Source organism: Chiloscyllium plagiosum, chromosome 1, assembly GCF_004010195.1.
Source record: "Chiloscyllium plagiosum isolate BGI_BamShark_2017 chromosome 1, ASM401019v2, whole genome shotgun sequence".
Taxonomy (NCBI): Eukaryota; Metazoa; Chordata; class Chondrichthyes; order Orectolobiformes; family Hemiscylliidae; genus Chiloscyllium; species Chiloscyllium plagiosum.
Window position 1 is genome coordinate 2,004,340 of NC_057710.1, and position 18,263 is coordinate 2,022,602.

Here is an 18,263-nt window from a genome sequence, read left to right on the forward strand (position 1 = left end):
AGTGGTGGCTGGGTTGGTGGTGAAGTGTGGTGGGTGGGGGGAGTGGACTTAAGGAAAGAGTCATGGAGGGAATGGTCTCTGCGGAATGCTGAAAGGGAAGTATATCTCTGGTGGTGGGATCTGACGGTTGGTGATGGAAATGGAAGAGAAATATGCGTTGTATCCAGCGATTGGTGGTTTGGATGGTAAGGAGCAGGGAGATATATCCTTGTTGCAGTTGAAGGGATGGGGTTCAAAGGTGGAGGGGCGGGAAGTGGAGGAGAGGCGCTGAAGGGCATTGTTGACCATGTGGGATGGGAAATTGCAGTTCTTGATGTAGGAGGCCATCGGGGTTGTTCTGGAGTGCAATTGATTCTCCTAGGAGCAGATTCAGCAGAGGTAGCGGAATTGGGAATAAGGGATAGTGTTTTTACAGGAGGCAGGGTGGCAGGAGGCGTAGTCCAGGTAGCTTTGGGAGTTGGTGGGTTTGAAGTAGATGTTAGTTTTAAGTCGGTCGCTGGAAATGGAGATGAAGAGGAAGGGGAAGGAGGTGTCTGACATTGTCCAAGTAAACTTGAGGTCAGGGTGGAAGGTGTTTGTGAAGTTGATGAACTGTTCAACCTCCTCGTGGGATCATGAGGTGGCGCCAATATAGTCACCTACATAGTGGAGGAAAAGGTGAGGAATGGTGCCAGTGTAGCTATGGAAGATGGATTGTTCCATGTACCCGACGCAGGCATAGCTGGGCAGTCATGGCTACCCCTTTGGTCATGAGGAAGTGGGAGAATTTGAAGGAGAAATTGTTGAGGGGCAGGACCAGTTCAGCCAATTGAATTAGTTTGTCGGTGGAAGGGTACTGGTTGGGTCAGCGGGAGAGCAAAAAACAGAGGGTCTGAAGGCCTTTGTCACAGTGGATGGATGTGTACAGGAACTGGTTGTCCATGGTGAAGACAAGGCATTGGGAGCCAGTAGTCCTCACTTTCGCCTAATTCTGTCTGTGGAGCCTGCTGTGCCATTTGATATGGTTATTGTTGATTTCATCTCAACCTGGAGGACTGATTTGTAATTTGCAGATGACACTAAAATTGACTATATAGTGGACAGTGAACAAGATTATCTCAGAGTACAATGGGACCTTGATCAGATGGGCCAAGGGGCTGAGGAGTGGCAGACATATTTTAATATCAATAAATCTACTATGTTGTGTAAGGCATCTCAAGGCAGGATTTATGCACTTAACGATAAGGTCCTGAGGAGTGTTGCTGAAGATAGACCTTGGAGTACAAGTTCATACTTCCTTGAAAGTGTCGTGGCAGGTAGACAGGATAGTGAAGAAGGTGTTTGGTATGCTTGCCTCTATTGTTCTGTACATTGAGTAGAGGGGTTGAGCTAGGTACAAGTGAGTACTGCAGATGCTGGAGATCAGTCTCGATTAAAGTGGTGCTGGAAAAGCACAGCAGGTCAGGCAGCATCTAGGAACAGGAATATCAATGTTTCAGGCAAAAGCCCTTCATCAGGAATGAAGGCAAGGAGCCTCCAGGGTGGAGAGATAGGAGTTGAGCTGTCATGTGGTGACTGTACAGGACATTAGTTAAGGCATTTTTGCAATATTGCATTCAATTCTGGTCTCCCTGCTATAGGAAAGATGTTACGAAACTTGAAAGGGTTCAGAAAAGATTTACAAAGTTGTTGCCAGGGTTGGAGGGTTTGAGAGAAGCAGAATAGGTCTTCTCCAGCAAAAACAGTATCGTCAAGCTAGTGGACCAGCGGAACACCCATAAGATCTCCGATATCAGGGTTCTTAGCAGAGGCAGTAATGCAGAGACACGAACAAACAGCTCTGCCAACCACCCAACCCAAACTTTGGGTCCGCTACGTGGATGACACCTTTGTCACCACTAAACGAAACAAATTAGAGGAAGCCTTCACGACCATCAATAATACCCTATTGGCATGAAATTCACTACAGAGGCAGAAAACGACAACAAACTGTCATTTCTAGATGTCACAGTGGAGCAAACAGCCAATGGGGAACTTCAAACCAGCATCTACAGGAAAACAACACTTTGGACCAAGTATTGAACTACAGAAGCAATCATCCCTACATCCACAAACGAAGTTGCATCAGAACATTATTTCAACGAGCCACCATACACTGCAGCACAGAGGAACTAGGAAGAGCAGAGGAAAATCACCTATGCAGTGTATTCAAAAAGAATGGGTACCTAATGAACACAGTCCGCCGATTTCTCAGCAACAAACCCAAACAAGCAGACCAAAAGCATCCAGAAACCCTAGCCACTCTCCCCTACATCAAAGACATCTCGGAAATGACTGCCAGACTACTCAGACATCTTGGCATCATGGTAGCCCACAAATGCACCAACACAGTAAAACAGCAGCTAATGAACTTGAAAGACGCAGTATAGACAACATGCAAAACTAATGTCATTTACAAAATACCGTGCAAGAACTGTAACAAACACTACATTGGACAAAAAGGCAGAAAACTAGTCACCAGGATACATGAACATCAACTAGCCACAAAACGACATGACCCTCTCTCACTTGTATCCTTACATACAGATAAGGAAGGACACCACTTTGACTGGGACGACACATCCCTCCTAGGACAAACGAAACAGAGAGACACATGAGAATTCCTAGAAACATGGCACTCCAACCGGAACTCTATCAACAAACACATTGACTTGGACCCCATTTACCACCCCCTGAGAAAAAGAACAAGAAATGACATATCCATAGGAAATGACATAACCACAGGAAATGATGTCACCAATCCAAAGAAACCCAAATATATAAATAGAAAGCAGGAAATATCAGCAGTGTTTTGTTTGGAGGCTCACTGAAGATGTTACCTAACCTGAAAGTGAACCTTCCTGCTCAGCGAGCAAACCTACATCCATAAGGTTAACGGTAGGGTTCTTAGTGAGGTGGAGGAACAGAGGGATCTTGGGGTCTATGTTCATAGGTCTTTGAAAGTTACCACTCAGGTGGATAGAGCTTGTAAGAAGGCCTATGGTGTATTATCGTTCATTAGCAGAGGGATTGAATTCAAGAGTCGTGAAGTGATGTTGCAACTGTACAGGACTTTGGTTAGGCCACATTTGGAGTACTGTGTGCAGTTCTGGTCGCCTCACTTTAGGAAAGATATGGAAGCTTTGGAGAGGGTGCAGAGAAATTTTACCAGGATGTTGCCTGGAATGGAGAACAGGTCGTACGAGGATAGGTTGAGAGTGCTAGGCCTTTTCACGTTGGAACGGCGAAGGATGAGGGGTGACTTGATAGAGGTTTATAAGATGATCAGAGGAATAGGTAGAGTAGACAGTCAGAAACTTTTTCCCCGGGCACAACCGAGTGTTACAAGGGGACATAAATTTACGGTGAAGGGTGGAAGGTATAGGGGAGATGTCAGGGGTGGGTTCTTTACCCAGAGAGTGGTGGGGGCATGGAATGCGCTGCCTGTGGGAGTGGTAGAGTCAGAATCTTTGGTGACCTTTAAGCAGCAATTGGATAGGTACATGGATAGGTGCTTAAGCTAGGACAAATGTTCAGCACAACATCGTGGGCCGAAGGGCCTTTCTGTGCTGTATTGTTCTATGTTCTATGTAAGGATGTTTTTTCCCCCAGAGTAGAGGTATCAAAAGGTTGAGGGCATGGGTTTAAAGGTGAGTGGAGAAAGATATAAAAGGGAATTAAGGGCAACATTTTCATGTAAAGGATGGTCCTTGGACGGAATGAGCTGCCAAAGGAAGTGGTGCAAGCTGGTACAATCACAACATTTGAAAGGTAATTAGATGAGTATATGAATAGAAAAGGTTTAGAAGAATATAGATCAAATGCTGGCAAATGATATTAGATTAAATAAGGATATCTGGTTGACATGGATGAATTGGACCAAAGGGTCAGTTTCCTTACTGTACAATTCTATGACTCTAACTCCACTTTTCATAAGCCTTCAACCTATTATTAATTATAAGTTTGTTGATCTCCTCATTAAATGTATCCAGTGTCATAGTATCCACCACACTCTGTGGTAGTGAATTCCACGGGTTCAGAACCCTTTGAGAAAAGAAATTTCTCCTTATCTCAGTTTTAAATCTGCTTTTATCCTAAACATATTCCACTTTTCATAAGCCTTCAACCTATTATTAATTATAAGTTTGTTGATCTCCTCATTAAATGTATCCAGTGTCATAGTATCCACCACACGCTGTGGTAGTGAATTCCACGGGTTCAGAACCCTTTGAGAAAAGAAATTTCCCCTTATCTCAGTTTTAAATCTGCTTTTATCCTAAACATATGACCCCTCCAGCTGGATTGCCCCGCATGCGGAAACATTCTTTCATATCTTCTCTGCCAGTCTCCTTTAGCATCTTACATACCCAAATTTATTCAACTGTTATTCTTCTATAACTCTCTTCATAAGACAAAGCCCTCATCTCTGTAAACAGTGTAATGAACCTCTACCGAACAGCCTCCAGTGCAACGACATCCTTCCTCAAGTAAGAGGACCGCAATTGTACGTAGTGCTCCAAATGCAGAATCACTAATGCTTTGCACAGTTGCAGCAACAGTTCCCTACTTTTATCACTACAGGTAGTATACACTACAAAAATAGCGTATAAATGCAAACATTCCTTTTGCCTTCCTTATTACATGCTTCTTCTGCATGTTAGTTTTCTGTGATTCATGCACAAGGACAGCCAATCCCTACAGCGGATGGTCTGCTACGGTTCAAAAAGACAACATATAATACCTTCTCAAGGACATCTATGGATGGACAGTAAATGCTGGCTCAGCCAAAAATGTCCTCATGCCCAAAATTGAATTGTAATCACAGAAGGTACCACTACAGAATTGTTTATTTCCTTTCCCAATTTGCCCCTGATTATTTAATACTTTTGGAATGCTATTCATGCCTTCTATCCGCCTCATTGTGTGTCACCAGGTCTCATATATCCTGATTGTTAGTTGGATCTACAATGTATGTTCAAGGAAACTATCCTGAACAAAACAAACTTAAAGGCTCTGTATCTGACTGCATGGACCATTCAGAACAAAATTAATGAGTTAACAGCACAAATATCATTATTCAACTCCTCTGCTATTTTCTGCTTCCCCATTATATTTCCCCAGCCACACTATCTGAGAGACCTATGTTCACATTGGCACCTCTATTCCTTGAATATATTTGAAGTAGTTCCTGCTGTCCATCTTGATATTACGTGATAATTTACTTTCAGAATCTATTTTCTCCCTCTTTACTATCTTTTTGGTCAACTTTTATTGGTTTTTAAACTTTTCAAATCCTCTCCCTTCCCAATAATCTGTGACATATTGTGGGTCAGATTTCCTGAAGAGTGACAATCTCACACAGTTTGCCGCTACAGTCTTTTTTTAATTGAAGAAGGGAGCTCTGCATTTCTGAGACGAAGTTCTGCTCACGTTTCCCTCAAAAAGGTGGAGCCACTCTCCCAATCTAATGGTTCTTTCATAGTATATTACTGTCAGCAGGAGACAAACCACATCCTATTTTCACAGCTGTGAGATGGCATATTATGAAATTGAAGGACCCAGGATAAGTATATCAGGTAAGTATGATACTAACGTTCTGGAAAGGTATGGTGTAAGATGATTAGAAAGGGTTTGTGTAGCAGATGTGTGAGTCTCTGTTTGGAAGGGAGTTTGAGGTACCAGATGGCAGGATGCTAGATGCGTAGGTGGCATGATGCCAGTTGGGATTAGGGTGCCAGCTGGGTAGAGTATCAGATGGGGAGATGATAGGACACAAAGTCATAGGATGCCTGATGGATAGGGGTGAAGGATGATGGGGTAGATTGGCAAATAAGTAGGATGGCAGGTGGTGATTTATGTCATTGACTGGGTCTGATTTTGGGGGAGAGATGGCTGGGTGGATTTTTTGACCTAGTGACATTAACACTTGACTATTAATCCAGAGACTCGACATTCTGAGGACCAGGGTTCAAATTCCACCCCAGCAGATGGTGGAATTTAAATTCAGTAAAAATCTGGAAGTAACATTCTACTGATGACCATGAAACCACTGCCAGTTATCTGGGAAAAACCCACCTTGTTCAATAATGTCCCTTTAGGGAAGGAAACTGCCGTCCTTTCCTGGTCTGACCTACATGTGACTCCAGACCAACAGCAATGCAGTTGGCTTTCAAATACCTCTGGGTGTTTAGGGATGGGCACTAAATATTGTCCTACCAGTGATGCTCTCATCCCATGAATAAAAAAATTCTACTGTTATGCCGACTGTTTTCCAGGCCATAATTTCCTCTGAGATCATTTATTAAGTCTGCCTCATATGCATTACCAGATCTAGAATATCCTGATTTGTTTGGATCTACAATGTATGGTTCTAGGAAATTGTCCTGAAAACATTTTCTTAATGTCATAGAGAAGTACAGCACGGAAAGAGACACTTCGGTCCAACTCATCCATGGCGCCCAGATATCTTAATCTAATCTAGTCCCGTTTGCCAGCACTTTGCCCGTATCCCTCTAAATACTTCCTATTCATATGCCCATCCAGATGCCTTTTAAATGCTGCAATTGTACCAGTCTCCACCACTTCCTCTGACAGCACATTCCATGCATGCACCACCCTCTGTGTGAAAACAAAGTTGCCCCTTAAGTCCCTATATCTTTCCCCTCTCACCTTAAACCTATGCCCTCTAATTCTGGACTCCCCAACTCCAGGGAAAATACTTTGTCTATTTATCCTATCCATGTCCCTCATGATTTTATAAACCTCTATAAAGTTACCCCTCAGCCTCTGATGCTCCAGGGAAAACAGCCCCAGCCTATTCAGCCTCTTCCTACAGCTCAAATCCTCCAACCCTGGCAAGACCCTTGTAAATCTTTTCACAGCATCTTAATCCCCCTGAAAATTAAAGTCACCCATATTTAATTACTGACATTTTTATGTGGAGAAAGTGAAGACAGCAGATGCTGGAGATCAGAGTCACGAGTGTGGTGCTGGGAAAGCACAGCAGGTCAGGCAGCATCCAAGGAACAGGAGAATCGACATTCCTGATGAAGGGCTTATGCCCAAAACATTGATTCTACTGATCCTCGGATGTTGCCTGACCTGGTGTGCTTTTCCAGGACCATACTCTTGACATTTTTATATGCCCTCATTTTCTTATGACTTGTTCTATCTCTTATTGTGCAGCTGCTGTTGGGGTCTATTACCTTAGATTATACCATAGATGATACAATCAGTGTCATTTTCAATTTGTTATTTCTTGCCTGCATCCATAGACACCAATATATTCATGGTATTGAGTGGGACCATCAAATTCACTGCTACCCGCTCCACAATAATTGGTTCAGGCAGGTCACAAATTCCAATCTTCTTTCCAAAGAAGAGGACTGAAATGCTGCTGTTCATTTTTTCTTTTACTTTTTTTGTCTTTCTTTTAGGATTGCATGGATCCCTGCTGTGTTGCTTCAATTTGTAAATTTCGGTCTGGTGCAAAATGTGCTTCAAATGATATCTGTTGCAGAAATTGCAAGGTAAACAGTTTGTAAAGTTTTTCTCTGTCCTGCAAATTTATATAATCTGAATGCAGTATAAGCTCTGTTTGATTGTTCTTCATCCAAAAATGTCATGTCTGTGACCTTTGGGGTTGGTTTAGCAAGATATTCTGTGGTAGCACAGAGGCCATAAAGTAAAATAACAGGAAATTTCCTAATGCATCAGCCAAAACAAAGAGTTTCAATGTATATTATTAAGAAACAAAGGTTGTGTCCAAATAAAGGTCATCTGAATGCAGTGTGAAAGGAAAAAGAAAGAAACAAGACAAAGGTCAAGCCAGAAAACATAGAGGTTGAGAGAAAAAAAATCACCTGAACAATTTAGGCTAGAAGTTGTTGACTTCACTGTTGAGTCCAAAAGTGGTGAGCCAAAAGTTAATATGGTAATTCTTTAAGCTTGCATTGAGCTTCACTGTAACCTGTCACTGACCATGAAGAGATAAGTTAACATGTGTGTTGGTCGTTACATCACACTGGAGCTGGTGGAATTGGCAGGATATGCTGCTGAATTTGAAGGTTGATGGGTAGAAGATGAGAAAAAGGACAGACCAATTATGGTTCTGGCAAGTAAGCGAGGTGGTGACAGCAGAAGTGTGATGTCACATAGACACGCTGGAGAACCCTGTCAACCATGGGTTGGGAAACGCCAATTATTTCATCTTCCCCAGCCCTCACTTGACAACATTCAATTGGAATCATTGCATTTGTGACACTGTAATCCACAATTCAATGACCCTAACCTTCCCAGAATCAGAGTTCAAATAATTGTGATTGTGTGTGAGGAAGACATTCAGCCCATCGTGTCAGCTCAGAATCTTTGAGAATTTTAACTCAGTACAAATCTCTCCATTACCCAGCATACTGAATTGAATTGAATTGAATTGAATTTATTGTCACATGTACCAAGGTACAGTGAAAAGCTTTGTTTTGCGAGCAATACAGGCAGATCACATAGTTACATAACATAGATAAGTAAGTAATAGGTAAACAGAGGCAAAAGAAAACACAGGTACAGGCGAATGTTAAGAGTTTGTGAGTCCATTCAGTAGTCTAACAATAGTAGGGTAGAAACTGTTACGAAACCAGGAGGTGCATGTGTTCAGGCTTCTGTCCTTCTCCCCGATGGTAGAGGTTCTCCAGATGACCATGAGACCATAAAGAAATAGAAACATGAGTCAGCCATTCAGTCCATCATGGCTGCTCTATCATTTAATTGGAGGAGACATTTCACCCCAAGCATCCCAGATGTCCACCTGTTTCGAACAACCTGCTTTGCCCCCCTCTGTTATCCAGCAGCCCTCCACACGCCTCCATTCCCCGTTCCACTGCTCTAAATACTCCCCCACACCCCCATGCAATAAAGACAGGGTCCCCCTTGTTCTCACGTACTATCCTATCAGTCTCCGCATTCAACGCATCATCCTTAAACACTTCCACCAACTCCAACCTATACATCACCAAGAATATTTTCCCCTCTCCAGCCATCTCTGCCTTCCGCAAGGACAGTTTCCTTCACCAATCCTTGGTTCATGCCACTCTCCCCACCGATCACCCTGCCCCCGAACTTCCAAGTACTTTCCCCTGAAACCATAAAAGATGCAAAACCTGCCAGCACACCTGGATCCCAAACAGTCCTTTCAGATGCGACAGAGGTTCACCTGCCTCTTCTGTAACCTAGTTTACTATATCCGGTCCTCCTGATGTGATCTTCTCTACGTAACGTAAACTAAGGGCATGTTTCTCTGAGCATCTCAGCCAGGCCCAAAAGGGCCTAACCTCCCAGTCACCACCAATTTTAACTCCCAATCCTACTCCCTTTCTGACATGATCATCCTTGGCCTCCTCCATTGCTACAATGAATCAGACCACGAACAGTCTGGCAGCCTATAACCCAGAGGACTCAGCATTGAGTTCTCCAATTTCAAATAACCTCCCTTCCCATCACCAACTGCCATCCCAGCCCCTCTTCCTTCCTTCCATTCCTCTCATGACCCTCCCTTCCAGCTGCTAACTGGATTCATTCCTCCCATAGACCAACCAGCTCGTACCCTCTATCTGTGTTCACCTATCCCCACCTCATTACCCTGTCCCCCTCCCCCACCTCCTTTATCTGCAGCTCCCCTTGCACACACCCTCAGTCCTGAAGAAGAGTGACACCGGAAACATTGACTTCACCTCTGACGCTGCCTGGCTTGCCATGTTCTTCCAGACTCCTGCTTGTCTACATTCAATTGGGCCATGGCTTATCTGACATTGCTAAATTCACTTTCCTTCATTTTTCCAAAAACTCCTGGTTCCCCTTGTGATGTAGAATCTAACTACTTCCTGATGCCACAGAGAGGTGTGGCAAATAGTTCCAAAACTGTCAACCCCTGAAAAGAAATTCTTCCTCAGCTTAGCCTTAAATTAGAACCCTTGTATTCTGAAACTATGTACTCTGATCCTAGACTGACCCATGAGGCAAAAGCATAAACAAGCCTCTTACGAATTCTATATATTTGAATAAGATCATGTCTCATTATTCTAAATTGCATTGAGTAGAGTCCAGTTTGTTTAGCAAATTATTGCAGATGCTAGACTCTATACTGAAAACAAAAAATGCTGGAGATCATAGCGGGTCAGGCAGCATCCATAGAGAGAAAGCAAGCTAACGTTTCAAGTCTAGATGACTCTCCATCAGAGTTCTCGACACGTTAGCTTGCTTTCTCTACCTGACCCGCTGTTTCGTTTTTGCTCATAAGACAGTCCCTCCAAACTAGAATCATCTGCATAAACCATCTCTGAACTACCTCCAATTAAATGATATCTTTCCTTAAGGGAGCCAAACCTGCTCATAATACTCCATATGTGGTCTCACCAGTAACTTGCAGTAAGACTTTTAGATTACCTACAGTGTGGAAACAGGCCCTTCGGCCCAACCAGTTCACACCGACCCTCCGAAGAGTAACCCACCCAGACCTATTTCCCTCTGACTAATTGACCTAACACTATGGGGCAATTTAGCATGGCCAATTCACCTGACCTGCATATCTTTGGACTGTGGGAGGAAACCGGAGCACCTGTAGGAAACCCACGCAAACACAGGGAGAATATGCAAACTCCACACAGCCAGTCACCCGAGGCTGGAATCGAACTTGGAACCCTGGTGCTGTGGGGCAGCAATGCTAACCACTGAGCCACTGTGCCACCCCTACTTCACTACTTTACTACTCTTATTCTCCAACTCCCATGAAATAAGGGCTAACGTTCCATTTGCCTTCCTGATTACCTGATGCACCTGCCTGCTAGCTTTCTGTGTTTCATGCGCAAGCTACTCCCAAGTGCAATTGTTTTGCAGCTTTCTGCAGCTTTTTTTTCATTTAAGTAATACTCTGCCCTTTTGTTCTCTCTTCTAAAGTGATTTTTTTGCTCATCCAAATTGCCGTGCTATGCTTAATACCAATGAAGAGAGTTCCAACAAGTGGTTTGACAAATTTCAAACAAAACATAACAGATTAGTAGCCAAGAGTAAAGGAAGCCCAAACATCTTTTAAAAATAATACATTTACAAAAATGATTTTTATGTGAACATAGGAGGTGCAGTTAGTAAGTTTGCAGATGACACCAAAATTGGAGGTGAAGTGGACAGCGAAAAAGGTTACCTCAGATTACAACGGGATCTTAATCAGATGGGTCAGTGGGCTGAGGAGTGGCAGATGGAGTTTAATTTAGATAAATGCGAGGTGCTGCATTTTGAGAAAACAAATCTTAGCAGGACTTATAGACTTAATGGTAAGGTCTGAGGGAGTGTTGCTGAACAAAGATACCTAGGAGTGCAGGTTCATAGCTCCTTGAAAGTAGAGTCACAAGTTGATAGGATAATGAAGTAGGCATTTGGTATGCTTTCCTTTATTGGCCAGAGTATTGAATATAGGAGTTGGGAGGTCATGTTGCGGCTGTACAGGACATTGGTTAGGCCACTTTTGGAATATTGTGTCCAATTCTGGTCTCCTTCCTATTGGAAAGATGTTGTGAAACTTGGAAGGGTGCAGAAAAGCTTAACAAGGATGTGGTTGGAGGATTTGAGCTATATGGTGAGGTTGAATAGGCTAGGGCTGTTTTCCCTGGAGCATTGGAGGCTGAGGGGTGACCTTATGGAGGCTTACAAAATCATGAGAGGCATGGATGGAGTAAATAGACAAGGTCTTTTCCCTGGGGTGGTGAAGTCCAGAAGTGGAAGAAGTATAGGTTTAGGGTGAGAGGCAAACGATACGAAAGAGACCTAAAGGGCAACTTTTTCACGCAGAGAGTGGTGCATGTGTGGAATGAGCTGCCAGAGGAAGTGGTGGAGGCTGGTACAATTGCTACATTTAAAAGGCATCTGGATGGGTATATTATTAGAAGGGTTTGGAGGAATATGGGCCGGGTGCTGGCAGATGGGACAAGATTAGTTTGGGATATCTGGTCGGCATGGAGGAGTTGGACCGAAGGGTCTGTTTCCATCTGTACATCTCTATTACTCTACATGGTTGTACTAATGGGAACATACTATCTCTGGACTCTCGTTATCTCATTTTTTAAGACCCCCTACTTTCCAACCAGTCTTTTACTGCAAATAGCCTCGTGCAATCAACTTTTGAAAGTATCAATTTTGGCCTTACTCCAATTTAGAACTTGAACTTTTAGATCAGGTCTTTCATTTTCCATAATTGTTTTAAAACTAATAGAATTAAGGTCACTGGCTCCAAAGTGCCCCCCACTGACACCTCATTCACTTGCCATGTCTTATTTCCCATGAGAAAGTCGTCTTGTTTCTTCTCTCGCAGGTTCATCCTCATACTAAATAAGAAAACATTCTTATTCACACTTAACAAATTCCTCTCCATCCAAGCCCTTAAACACTATAGCAGTTCCAGTCTGTGTTTGGAAAGTTAAAGTCTGCTACCATTACCACTCTTCCACAAATCTCTGAGATCTCCTGATATATTTGCTTCTCAATTTCAATTACTAATTGGGGGGATGGGGTGGGGAGGGGGGGGGGGGGTGCGAATGAGAGTGCAACAGTACAATTCCAATAAGGTGATGATCCCTTTCTTATTTGTCAGTTCCACCCAAAGAACTTCACTGGACATACTTCTTGGTACATCCTCTAAGTACAACCATAATAATCAAAACATGCCACACACCTTTTTCTCTCTTGGCTGCCTTTCAACCCTTCCTATTGCACCTATACTCTGGAACTTTAAGCTGCCGGTCATGCCCTTCCCTGAGCCACCTTTCTGTCATACCTATGATATTCCAAACCCAGGTAGCCAACCATGCCCTGAGTTTGTTTTAAAACTATTCAAAGTGGTGCTGGATTATGACAACAGTAGAAATGCATTTCACTGTATTGTATTGTTTTTCTCACTTAAAATAAATGTGACAATTAAATAATTTATTCATTAATTAATATTGAGGCTAGAGTGGCCATAATTTCCTCTAAGCTCTCCTTAAAGACCTCATTGTCACCTCCATTACAACAGGTTTTGACAGGGTCTACACAGGTAGGATGTTTGTAATGAATAGGGAATCCAAAATCCCAGGTTATAGTCCAAAGATACAGAGTAAGCCATTTAGGACTGAAATGAGGAGAGATTTCTTCACCCAGAGAGTGGTGAGCCTCTGCCACAGAAGAGTGGTTGAGGCCAAATCATTGAATGTTTCCAGGAAAGTATTAGACACAGTTATTTGGTCTAAATAGCTCAATGGGTATAGAAGGAAAGTAAGAATAGGATACCAGGTTGGATAATGAGCGACGATCACTGAAGGCCAAATGGCCCCCTTCTGCTCCTATTTTCTGTTTAAGTGTCAGCCTGCAGTCTGCACTGACTCAATAATTATAACAATTTCATAAGTGACTGAACCCAAGGAGGCCAATCCATAGATTTGATCTACCAGCACCCTTGACAATGGACTGGTCCTGAAAAGATTCAGAATTATGTGTGACCTACTCCCTGACTGACTGTAGACCGTTATCCTGAACTGAATATTCAATAGCACCCCAAGTGACCAACCAGCTAAACTTGAATTGCAAGGACTGATTGTGGCTCTTGATATCGAGCCCCTGGATTTTGTGGTAAGACAGCCTGATGGACTAGTGCCTACTTTCGCCCCATGAAAACCCCTTTTGGGTTCATGCATAGCATTCTCTTCAGGCATATAAAATGTGTTTATAGCACATGTTTTATCTCTGATAATGATGCTTCCGTGTGCCATGCAGTGAAATGGGTTCCATCCCAATCTTGTCATCCTGCTACCTGCCTTTACCTCAGCTCTAAGGTTCGACTGTTGAGTGATAAACTCTCTGCCCCTCCTTCTATGCCAGAGCACTATCTCCAAGCAAGAGGCTGCCGGCTGCTTCTCCCTCTGAACTAAAGCAGTACCTCTGAGCCAGAGACTGCTGGATGTTCCTTTGTGCTAACATATTCTTCTCATCTTTGATGATCCTTTGAGGTCAAGAGTGACTTGCTTTCACTCTGTGGGATGGGTTCTGTGGTGCCTGAATAAATAGCCCAGTTCTGGAGCTGCACACACTACCACAGGTGTGGCAGTGATGCTGAGTAAGATCTTGGGTAGAATGCTCTGCGTTCTGCACATTCATTCTGCTTATTGAACTTGGCTCCCAAATGATCCACTTGGTGACGCTCAAATGGATGATGATTTTGCAGGTGTTTCTTCTCCAGTTTTGTGTGTTTGAAGACAAGCAATTCCTAGATGATGATGGAGATCTTGCATTTATTTAGGACGGATTTCGGAGTGTCCTTGTGTCAGGTCCTTTGCTTTCCTAGTGAATTTAGAATTGTGGAGCTCAGAGTAGAGCACGTTTAGAGAGTCAGTACGTGAACAATGTGGCCTGCCATTACAGCTGGTCATATGTGACCACTGCCTTCATGTTGGGATATTGGCCTATAAGTGGATTCTCACATTGATACACCTTGCATCCAGTGCATTTGCAGGATCGTCAGTGCTACTGATAACTCTCCAAGGATTTGAGATGTTTTATGTAGGTCATCCCTATTTCATGTGTCTACAGGAGGGTGGGAACCCCAACTGCTCTGTAGACCTTGGTGCTGGGTTTGAGGTTTTGGACTTCAAATTCCAAGTTCCTGAGGTATATGAAGGCTGACCTGGTACATGGAAGTCAATGTTCGGTTTCATTGTCGGTGTATGCTAGCATGAAAAAGATGCTCCTAAGATATGGGAAATGATCCACATTCTCCAGGGACGAGTTGCAGATTTTGACAGTTGGGAGGCACTGTTGTATGGCATGAGTGGGCTGGTAGAGAACCTTTGTTGTCCAGATGTGTTGCCTGAGCTCCATTATGTGGTACATCTTGATAAATGCATCAATGATGGGTTTTAGCTCAGCCTCTGAACCATTTTTAGGAATATATTCCACAATCCCTTGACACAGTGGAAGGTTTTTGTGAGATTGAAGATTCCACATACACAGGTTGGTGCTTTGCCCTATATTTTTCTTGGATTTGAAAATCATGTCTATCGTGCCTCTTGTTGGGTGGAAACAACATAAAGGTTTGAGGAGTTCTTAAATCACACGCAGAAGATGGTTGAGCAGAATTCTCAAGATGACTCTCCCATGGAAGAAAGTATGTAAATCCATCTGTGACTTCGGCAGTCAGACTAAGTACTATCTCTGAGCTAGTGACTGCTGCCAGAGTCTGCCTACAAATGTTTGCTGTAAGAGACAGTACTATCTGAACCTGCTCAATAACTGGCAATGTCATGTAATGGGGCTAATATGCTGCTGTCACACAGTTCTGTGGAAAAAAACTCCAGGGATTCACCATGCTCATGACCATGAAAGTACTGCCAGCAAAAGTGAAGATAAGAAAGATGGTTTGCACAGCCATGAACCTGAGGCAAAATACCTGAACTTGATAGCTAACATTTCATTTTTACAGGTGACTTCTGGTACTGAAGAAAACCCCCCAAAAAAGCCAATCAACTGTAGATGCTGGAAATCAGCAATTGCTTGAAAAACTCAACAGGTCTAGCAGTATCTGTGAAGAGAAATCAGAATTAATATTTTGGGCCTCGTGACCCTGCTGCAGAATGAACTGAGCATTCTCCATTTGATTATCCAACACATCTCACCAATTGAATAAACCCTACAGCTGGTGAAATGATGCTTCACATTTCTGACTAATTAAGTAAAGCTTCTGAATCAGTCGACCAAAAAAAAACAATAAATCTAGTTGGTATAAAACAAATGATTGTGCTTCTAAAACATAGAACAGTGCAGCGGAAGAACAGACCCTTCAAGTCCACCATGTCTGTGCCTATCATGATGCCATCTAAACTAATCCCATTAGTCTGCACATGGTCCATATCCCTTCATTCTCGGCCTGTTCATGTGTCTGTCTGAATATCTTTTAAACATAGCTATTGGGTCTATTTGTAGAATCATAGAATTTTTCAGTGCAACAGGAAGCCATTCAACAAATTGTGTCTGTACTGGCTCCTGAAAGAGTTTCCCAGCTTGTCCGACTCTCCAGCCTGACATTGTCTTTTATTTACTCATGGGACTTGGACATCGCTGGCTGGCCACCATTTACAGTCTATCCCTCGTTGACAAGGTAGTGGTGAGCTGCCTTCGCGACTGTCCATATGCTTTAGGTAAACCCAAAATGCCGTCAGGGAGGGAATTTAAAGATTTTGACTGTGCAGTAGTGAATGAACGGCAACATATTTCCAAGTGAGGATGGTGAGTGGCTTGGAGAGGAACTTGTAGGTGGTGGTGCTCCCATGTATCTGCTTCCCTTGCCCTCCTGGATGGAAGTGGTCATGGGTTTGGAAGGTGCTTAGGATCTTTGGTGAATTTTTGAAGTGTATCTTGTAAATAGTACACACAGCTCCTCCTTAGCATTGGTGGTGGATGGAGTGGATGTTTGATGATCCCTTCCATCACTTTATTAATGATCGAGAGTCAATTGATGGAGCGGTAATTGGCTGGGTTGGATGTGTACTCTTTTAGTGTACTGAACACACCTGGGAAATTTTCCACATTGCCAAGTAGATGACAGTGTTATGACTATAGTGGAAGAGCTTGGCTCGGGGAGCAGCAAGTTCTGAGCATGTTTTCAATACTATTGCAAGAATGTAATCAGGACCCATTGTCTTTGCAGTATTCATGTTTCCATCTATTTAATCATAGATCCATAGAAATGCACAGTACAAAAATAGACCCTTTGTTCCAACTCATCCATGCTGACCAGATGTCCTAACCTAATCTTGTTCCATTTGCCAGCACTTGACCCATATGCATCAAAACCCTTTCTATTCATATACCATCAAGCTGCCTTTTAAATGTTGTAATTGTACCAGCTTCCACCACTTCCTCTGGCAGTTCATTCCACACATGCACCACCGTCTGTGTGAAAAAGTTGCCCCTTTTAAATTTTTCTTCTCCCACCCTAAACCTATTCCCTTCAGTTCTGGACTCCCTTGTCTGTTTACCCTATATGTACCCATCATGATTTTATAAATCTCGATAAGGTTACCCTCAGCCTCTGACGCACCAGGAAAAACAGCCCCAGCCTATTCAGCCTCTCCCTTTGGCTCAAATCCTCCAACCCTGGCAACATCCTTGTAAATCTGTTATGAACCCTTTCAAGTTTCACAACATCTTTCCGATAGGAGAGAGTCAAGAATTGCAAAAGTAGCCTAACCATTGTCCGCAACATGACCTCCTAACTCCTATACTCAATGCTCTGTCCAATAAATAAAAGCATACCAAACTCCTCCTTCACTATCCTATCCATCCACGACTCCACTTTCAAGGAGCTATGAACCTGCACTCCAGAGTCTCTTCACCATGGACATCCAATCCCTCTACACCTCCATCCACCCTGAGCAGAGCCTCCAAGCCCTCTGTTTCCTCCTCGCCCGACATCCCCAACAGTACCCTTCCACCGACACACTCATTCTTTTGGCAGAACTGGTACTCACCCATAACAATTTCTCCTTCGAATCCTCCCACTTCCTCCAGACCAAAGGGGTAGCCATGGGCACCCGTATGGGCCCCAGCAATGCCTGTCTCTTTGTCGGCTACAAAGAACAGTCCATCTTCCGTAGCTACATTGATGACTGCATCAGCGCCACCTTGTGCTCCCACAAGGAGGTTGAGCAGTTTATCAACTTCACAAACACATTCCATCCCGACCTTAAGTTCACCTGGACCATCTCTGACACATCTCTCCCCTTCCTGGACCTCTCCATCTCCATTAATGACGACCGACTTGACACTACAATTTTTTACAAACCCACCGACTCCCACAGCTACCTGGATTACACCTATTCCCACCCTACCTCCTGCAAAAATGCCATCCTGTATTCCCAATTCCTCCGCCTCCGCCTTATCTGCTCCCAGGAGTTCCACCACAGAACACACCAGCTGGCCTCCTCCTTTAGAGATCGCAATTTCCCTTCCCACATGATTGAAGATGCCCTCCAATGCATCTCATCCACATCCCGCACCTCTGCCCTCAAACCCCACCCCTCCAACTATAACAAGGACAGAAGCCCCCGGTCCTCACTTTCCACCCTACCAACCTTCACATTAATGGCATCATCCACCAACATTTCCGCCACCTCCAAACATACACCACCACCAGGGATATATTTCCCTCCCCACCCCTTTCCACTTTCCCTCCC

General features: G+C 43.5%; 1 protein-coding gene across 1 annotated transcript in view; it reads left to right on the plus strand.

The window, feature by feature from the left end:
* LOC122549379 (zinc metalloproteinase-disintegrin-like batroxstatin-2) overlaps positions 1-18,263 on the plus strand; it is a 177,154-nt gene that overhangs the window by 122,877 nt on the left and 36,014 nt on the right. Inside the window, exon 10 of the mRNA XM_043689436.1 lies at positions 7,455-7,547. Within this exon, the coding sequence (XP_043545371.1) occupies positions 7,455-7,547 (93 nt within the window). The remainder of the gene's footprint in view (positions 1-7,454; positions 7,548-18,263) is intronic.